Raw genomic sequence first — 8,544 nt, forward strand, 5'->3', positions numbered from 1 at the left:
TCAGCCTCTGCACTGAGGACACACCCACACAAGCTCAGAATAGGTGTTTATAATGAGGACATGATGGATAAAGTTCCAGTTCATCCCACGCTAAGATTTTACAGACACTCGCTATGTTAATTTATGTTTAAACTTCCAGAACAGCTTTACAGGTGCAAGGCTCTGATCTCAGGCTGCTATGTTCAAAGACTGTTGGAAACACTGGCACTTTGATTTCATTGAAAACACAACCTGGATAATGTTGCACTTTCTGTTAAATTTGCCACCTCTACTCAAGTCCTCATACATGCTCTTACTTTGAAAAACGTCAACTTCCGGTTGCACCATATGAAAAAATGTGACATTTCTTTTTGGGGTTTTAGAAACAGAAAATCAACTTGTTTTTAAAGTTTTGTTGATCCTTTATTGAACATTTTAAGCAAAAATGACAATTATCTTTTTTTAATTATGTCCCTTTTTCATATTCAAGAAAATCCAGACCCAAACGTACTCTGACCTATAACAGGGATTTATGCGAATTAATGGGAGTTAAAGGTTGGCCTTCAACAGTGACATTAAATATAGTTAAAATACATATTTTATTATAGTTTTGACTTGGCTGTAAATCCTAATAACAAGATTCTTACAAGACTTGAACAATTGGAAAGTTCTACATACAAATAAATCTGTTTTTCTGGTTAATTCCAACAAATCAGGAGTATCTACAATAGCTCATTTTAGTTCAGGGGCCAAATACATAGCAGTGGGCCGCAGATATTAGGTGGAAAATTCATTTGAACATTATTTTGCTCTAGTTTGTACTGCCACATGTAAATAAATTAAAAAATATCTACGGCACTGATAATATCAAGTATCAGTCCCGCCAGGATCCCCACTTTAAATTTTGTGGCCATTTTTTGTCATTTGGGGAAATTTTGTGAAATACTTCGAAGAAAATTACAGGATTTTGGAAAAATTTACAAAAAATGACTGCCTTATGTGATATAAGCATGGAGGGAAATGTGAGCCCTGCTAATATTGTGGAGTTTCATTTAATTTGTGTGTTATTTTGGAGATATCTACAAATGGTTTCTCTGACTTTTTTTTAAACTTTCTGCTGTGGGGCCGAATTGGATGCTCTAAAGGGTCAGATTTGGCCCCTGGTCCTTGAGTTTGGTATGTGTGCAATAATAAATAATTCCCATGAAAAGTTTCTTTAGTGGAATATTCCTAACATTCTCAAGTTCCCGTGAAAATTGCTGAGGTTTGAAAGGAAACGACCAAAGGTTCCAAGTGATAGAAAAGCAGCCGTCAGTGACTGATTTTATTATCAGTAAATACATCAAACCAACAACTGACGTCAGCGTTGAAGATAATCACAAAAAGAAAATAACCTTAATCAATGCATTAATGACCATTTTTCTTCTCTCACAACACACCCAGTTTGTACTCCACCATCATGTGTGGCTCACCCATCACCTCGCTCTGATTGGGATCTGTAACACACACACACACACACTTCACATTAGTTGGATTCTTCCTCCAGCGTGATGAGCTCAGTGAGGAGTGAGTGCTCGTCACCGTTCAGGATGTCGTCGAAGCCGATGGTCTCGTCGCTGCCTCGCAGCGTGTCGAGAGCCAAGTGAGAGCTCGGTAGGAACGGCAAACGCTGAATCTGGAACGAGAGCCAAGAGAAGATCGTAAAGCTGGACAGAGCAACGCAGAGAGAATTAAAGCCCAACGATCGATGCTTTAATTACAGCAGACGAGCTCAGAATGATGAAGAATCCAACACTTTCTCATACAAAGGCATGTTTAACAAATAGGAAAAAAATATTGTTTAAATATTATTTTAATAAGGGTACAGCTCAAATTTTGTTCCCTTTATTTGAACACAAACACTTTCTTTAATTTTTATTTTTTTTAAGTACATTGTCCACACCTGCCACCTGGTGGCCATTAGTAGCAACAGCATTTTGCTCCAGATTTTAAGCTATTGACACATTTTTGGGTTCATTCTCCTTTCTTCCCATACAACAAATGCCCCATGCACTTCGGTCTCAAAAAATTCTGAATGTTTTGCTAAATGTTCTGTGATTACTCAATAGGCACAGTGTAAATTTTTAGTTTGATCGAATGATAACTTTTTGAGTCATGGCCAATTAAGTGAGGGTGGCATGTGTCACACATCCTTATTTTTCAGCTTCCAATATCTCAGGAACTACATCACATAGGAAACTGAAATTTGGTATAGTAATACAGCTCTACCTACTCTAGATTATACACAAACATTTGCTAAACATCTTATCTGGTGGACATGCCAGCCCTTCAAAATTAGAAAACAGCTTTGTCTGGGTTTCAGGCTGGAACATGTTTGGGTCTTCAGTAAACAACTTTACATATGCCTCAGCTTCCTGTAAATTGATCAGCTTTGAGCTAGGTACATAGACTGTTCACATCACTAATGATTAGTCACATATATGCATTGGGTCTTTGGTGACAGTCTCTTGAAATCTGAAATGTGGGAATGTAAGAAGAAAAATCAGATTTCTGTTTGAATTTATAGTATAAAGATGACTCTTTCTTGCGATATAAAATGTTTTTTCTTTATGCGACTGAGATGCCTGGGATGTCCTGAAAATTTGTCAAAATGACAGAATGTTCCTGTGATATGGATGACCCATCCACAACTTGGTTGTACTGGCATCCGATCTCTGCTTTAGACAGTTTCCGTGCCGACCGCTGGTAGGATGTGCAGTTTGCTCGTCTGTCTTTAATTCAGAGACTGTGTGACCATGACAGGTACCTGTGTCGCTGCCTTGAGCTCCATCTTCAGTTTGAGCGGAGCGTGAATTCCCTGGATGTTTCTGAGCGTCGACATGTTCATCTTGTCCTGGTTGACCTGGAACTGTAGAGCAGAAACACGAATGACACTGACAGAAAAATGCAAACTAACCATCAATTATTCAAAGCGTTTGCTGTTAAAAAGGATTGGTCGACTTCTCTGCGGACAGACGTACATTTTTCTCCGACAGCTCCAGCGAGTGACTGGGAATGAGCTCATTCTTTATGCTGGTGAAGCTGAAAACACAAGATTAAATCATTTATTTAACGCAGGTTTCTATTTAAATAATAAATCAGCAACAGAGACAGAAACTCAGAAGGGTTGAACTATGTATTTGGATAATATAGTGTGTAAAATGACTGGCAGAAGGAAGAAAAAGCTTGAGAAAATGGTTAAAAGAATAGATTAATATTGAATCATCTTCCTAATTTTTGGTTTTTCTGTTTTCTTTAATCAATTAAGAAGAATGGAAAGGTGACCAAGGACAGTCTGTAAGGTTGTATAAATGAGAATGTTTTGACCATTTGTTTTAAAAAAAAGAATATTTAATAGGGTGCAAAATTAGTCGATGCGACAGTTGCTACTTTTTGTTGATTTTGATGGAGTAAACATTAAATAAAAGATTAGAAGTAAGAACTAAAATCAGAAGTACTTTATTTATCCCGGAGAAGGAATTACTAATGTCACAGACGCTCGAGAAATATTACAAATGAAAAGAATGAAGACAAAAAAAAAAAGAAAGAAAAGGAAAAAAAATATGCATAATTAAGTAAAATACTGTTAATTAAATGATTAAACACAAATGCACACGTTACAGTAGGAAACAAAAATAAGAAAAAATACAAATAAAATACAGACATATCCAAGGAATCAGAAATCTGTCAGGTTAAAGTGAGGAGTTAGTTCAAATTAATTCACTAATCAACTTTTACTTTATATTAAAAAAGGTTTGAAGGTGGTGAGGTTCACTTCACCCTTGGACCCAGTGTGGTCTGGGGAAGATGCATCATCCAATGTGGGACTGTGGTTCATTTCAAAAGGCTTAAGAGCCCCATGTTGAAGCCCACAGACAGTAATGGACACTGGTTAGTGGCTACTTAGCCCACAACACCACAAACAGCACTGCACTGGGTGTTCTCACATGCATCCATGATTATTGACCCTCAAAACTTCAGGAATGTATAAATAAAAAGGTTCACCTGAAATCGTTCGTCTACTAAAACGCTTCGATGTAAATTATTTGAGTCAACCCATGGTTGACTAGAATGCAGAACTTTCTTGGAGCACTGCTGGCTTTACTTTCACTATTGAACTGTTGCCACGGTTACCCAAAAAAAACATGGTGCTCTCGTCAGAGTGTGGTAAAACTAGCAGCAAAAACTTTATCAAAAAATAAAAAATAAAAAACAGAGAAACTGCAGGATCACTGAACAGTGAATTTAATTGCGCATAAAACTTTAATTATAAGGTTTTCAAAACATAACTTGATAGTGTCAACTTATTAGTGCAGTTACAGTTTGAAAAAACACTTAAAAATCAATAGTATGGTTACTTAAGAAGAAAGTGTTCGTTTGATAAATGTATAAAGGAAGCTGGATTTATAATAAAATTATTTTATGGTAACAGAATAGATATTTGTTGGAAAAAAAAACAACAAAAAAAAAAAAACACTACAAACATCACACATGATCACAGCCAAAAAATGTCAAATGTAAGTTCTCGTGCTTTTATTTATTTATTTATTTTTGCAACAATAAAATCAATGCTATTCAAAATATGGTAAAAAGAGAATTAAAAAAAAAAACAAATTAAAAAACAGAAATAAAGATGTTAGATGTTATATTGTCATTATACAATAAAAAGAGCCCAACAAATTATTTTCGCAATGGAAATCTGTCAGTTGTGAAGTACAATCAAGAATCATAGACTTTTAAATGCGTGGTTGAATGTGAATTTAGAGAAAAGCTGCAATACTTCTGACCACAAACGTGTTGTTTCGGGAGTGTTTTACCCGGTGCGGAGCGAGTCCTGCAGTCCATACGATCCGTGCGGACCAAAGCCAGCCACCGGGACGCTGTCCTTCAGCTGGGAGCGAACATCCAACGTATTCTACACGGAAAACAAGTCACAACAGCCATACATTAATAAAAGAAAATCACACACGCCAGGTTTTAAATACAGAGTTCGGTCAATGGGCAAGCTGCTAACTAGCATTAGCTTGAGTGACTAATCAACTTGAAATCTACTTAGATTTCTCAACGATAAAGCTCAAAGTGCTAAAGCTTACACAGGCAAAATTATTATACCGTATTTAAAATAATCAATACATAACGTATAGTCATTTTAAGATCGATATAGGTACAAAATATACATAGTTTAGTGGTAACACACCATTCTGGCTGCGGATGATAATTCAGTTTCCTTTCGGTACGCTTCTACATCCGGAAAGTCGTAACGTCATATCCGCTGCTTGGGAAAAAAATAAATAAAAGATACACATTTTCTGTTTTAATAAAGCACATTCACCTCAAAATAATGTCGTAGTCTTTATTTGTTTTCATGCTTTTTTCTTCGGCGTTTTTGATATAGCCGTGCTTTGTGTTAAATAGACAAAAAATGTCAAAGCATTCTATCGGGGGTATAGCTCAGTGGTAGAGCATTTGACTGCAGATCAAGAGGTCCCCGGTTCAAATCCGGGTGCCCCCTCTTTTAACAAATGTTTATGGGCTAAGATTTTATTTCTTGATAAACTTTCTTTTACAGTGTATTTCAATATTTGATCTCAGTAAACAACAATGCACGCAGGTATAACATGTACGAGAAGCAATCAGTTTATTTATTTCACTAAAATATCATAATTTACCGCCAAATTAATATTTATTTTCCACGACTAATTTTCGACAAATGATAACCAGTATGCATTTTTAAATTTCATATGGACAAGCTTGCAAAAAACTCCATAGATTTCTTCACACTGAGACGCACTTTATGTAATTTGCAGTAAAACACAAGTAGATATAATGAGAAATATTATACAAAAAACTATAAAGTTACACACAATGACTGTAAAACTACATTAAACAACAAAAACACACAAAACATTCGCTCTTTCTTCTTTTAATGAATTATCATTAAATGCTGACATTAATGTTGATAGTGTGTTCAACCACTAGATGGTGCTGCTTGACAATTTAACGTAGTTTCTCTATAATGAAAACCATGCAAAGTAACCTAAACACGTTTTAACTAAGTACTGTTATATATGATGTAAAACAGGTGGGAAACAACTGAATACTTTTTTCATTGCACACCGACATATATTTATGTGTAAAATGTATGGGAGAATCATATTATTTCAGTAAAAAAAGATCTTTTGACAATGTGCAGTCTTGTGATTTAAGCATGGGAAAACAGTGAGTTCAGTAAATATTGGAGAGTTTCATTGAATTGGTGAATTTGGAGGAGCTGAGATATATCTACAACTGAATTATTTGGTAATCATTTTGGTAATTGGTGAACTTATTCCTGCAGGATAAATTGGGGGGGGGGGGGGGGGGGGGGGGGGTGTCACATTCATTCATTCTAATGCCTCCAAAGCAAACACAAAAATTACACAAAAAAATAAACACAAGGACAATAAAATTGCCCAAGAATGATTAAATAAATAAATAAAAATAACTTGAAAACCACAACAAAAATACACAAGATCAAAAAAAAAAATCACTCCATAAACTCACACACTGACAGAAAAATACATATAAGTAGAACAAAAAATGATTCCAAAAAAACACATATTATGACAAGAAAAATGCACAAAATGAATGAAAAATATATACACAACCACAAAAACACACAAACCCTTCTTTGAGTCACCTGGGTTAACTGGTAGAGCAGGGGTGCCAAACTCATTTTAGATTAGGAGCCAAATACTGACCAGTTTGATCACTAGTGGGCTGCAGGTTTTAGACGGGAAAACCAAAAATTACAACATTAATGTGTCTAAGTTTGTACTTCCAGTTATAAATTAGACAAAGTATGGAAGGCATCAACAATATCTAAGCAATAAGTGACAAGTCCTTTTGCTTTATTTATTTTTTGACCAAAATGTATTTAATTTGGGAAGCTTCAGTGGAATCATTTGAGAAAAATTGCATGGATTTTGGAAAAAAAGGAGTTTTTTCAACAACAATTTACAACTGAATTATTTGGTAATTTACACAATGATTTATTGTTTTCTCTGTCATTTTCACTTTCTCCTGCGGGCCAAATCGGATGCTCTGGAGGGCCGGATTTGGCCCCTGGGCCTTAAGTTTGATGTTATAGAAAACAAAAAAACATGTGTTCTTCTACCACTGGATGATTGATCCATAATAGATAATTATTGCTTTAATAAATATTTTTCCCTTCACATTGTACCCTCTTGTTTTAAATTAAACGTAACCAGGACGAACACTGGTTCATTCAGGCTAATTTAAAACTCAAAGTCTTGACTTGAGGATCCAGACAGTGAGGCCTTGTGTGGCCTCAATCTAGCTTTCAATTAGCCTGTGAGATCAACTGAAATAGTGTTGTCATCATCATCATCATCATCGGGAAGGTATTTTAGGGACACGTTCAGTAAATTCAGATATAGTTTCATTTTGTTCCTCTTTAGCCAAGCTCGTTTTCAACTTAACATTATAAACGAAGCATAAATGGATGGAAGTGTAATTTGGCACGGCGCAGATCTTGCACTCACTCACTCTTCCTTATTTGTGATGATGCCTGATTGTATAATGAATCATGTCTCTGATTTCTGTGGCCACCGCCCAAACGAGCTGCATTTCTTCTTTTGCCGAAGAAATATATCAGATATGAAATTCTAATTAGGCAGATGTCCATTATGCAAATATGCACAGAATGCAATTTGTCTTCGACGCCTGTGGGTATAGAATTAAACTCATTTATTCAGAGGAGGGTTTGTGTCTTTATTGGCTGCTGAGTGGTAGTGTGTCATCACGTGTGCCATCAGAGAGACAATTTGAAATCATCCTGTATGGATGCACATGTACTTTCTTTCACATTTCTCTCTCAGTGAAACCATTCTAAGTGATGCGTATGTGAGAGCGTTCTGCACTGATATTCTTCAGCATCCCAAACATCCATCAGTGGATTATTTAGTGGCAGCACAAAGCGCCGAAAGCAGTCGAATGAGTCATAGTTTGGAGATGATGCAAAGATGCATCGTTCTTAACGTTTGATCTCCAAGGATCAAGATTAAATTAAAAATGAATAAATAAGTAATAATACAAATGCTAAGTTGTTGTTTCTTTATTTCTCTCTATTCACAAATAAAAAGTGCAATATAAAATTGATGCATTATTACAAGTAAAACAAATAATGGTTAGTTCATCCATTGATATATCATAGGTTGATTTTTGTTCACATTGATTTCCTTTCTAATATTTTTTTTCTTTTTATTTACACTATAAATCTGAATGTCAGTTTCTTTTATTTGAATTTTATGATCTTTTTATTTTTCTTTAATTTTTTAATTCTTTGCATTTTCTGTACTTTTCCTCTGTTTGTTTGTCTGTCAGTAGGATTATGTCAAGGGTACTTAACAGATTTTGACAGAAATTTTAGCAAAATATAGACTTTACAACATGGAAGATTCCATTACATTTTGGAGGGGATCTGGATTAATATATTAATTCTGGATCAGTTTCAAACATTGCAAA

The 8,544-nt window shown here is 35.3% G+C and overlaps 1 protein-coding gene and 1 non-coding gene across 2 annotated transcripts; one reads left to right on the forward strand and one right to left on the reverse strand.

Moving 5' to 3' along the window:
* Positions 1-1,266: 1,266 nt before the first annotated feature.
* Positions 1,267-5,277, reverse strand: pomp (proteasome maturation protein). Its single transcript, XM_028434516.1, has 6 exons — positions 5,216-5,277; positions 4,836-4,933; positions 3,000-3,060; positions 2,786-2,887; positions 1,561-1,654; positions 1,267-1,475 (listed from the first exon to the last, which is right to left on the reverse strand). The coding sequence occupies exons 1-6, from the start codon at positions 5,216-5,218 to the stop codon at positions 1,408-1,410; spliced, it is 426 nt and encodes a 141-aa protein (XP_028290317.1). The 5' UTR covers positions 5,219-5,277; the 3' UTR covers positions 1,267-1,407.
* A 181-nt stretch (positions 5,278-5,458) lies between these two features.
* On the forward strand, positions 5,459-5,530 carry trnac-gca (transfer RNA cysteine (anticodon GCA)). Its single transcript has one exon. It is a non-coding gene; the product is annotated as a tRNA-Cys (tRNA).
* Positions 5,531-8,544: the final 3,014 nt, after the last annotated feature.

The sequence above is a fragment of the Gouania willdenowi genome, chromosome 20, assembly GCF_900634775.1.
Source record: "Gouania willdenowi chromosome 20, fGouWil2.1, whole genome shotgun sequence".
NCBI classification, from domain to species: domain Eukaryota; kingdom Metazoa; phylum Chordata; class Actinopteri; order Blenniiformes; family Gobiesocidae; genus Gouania; species Gouania willdenowi.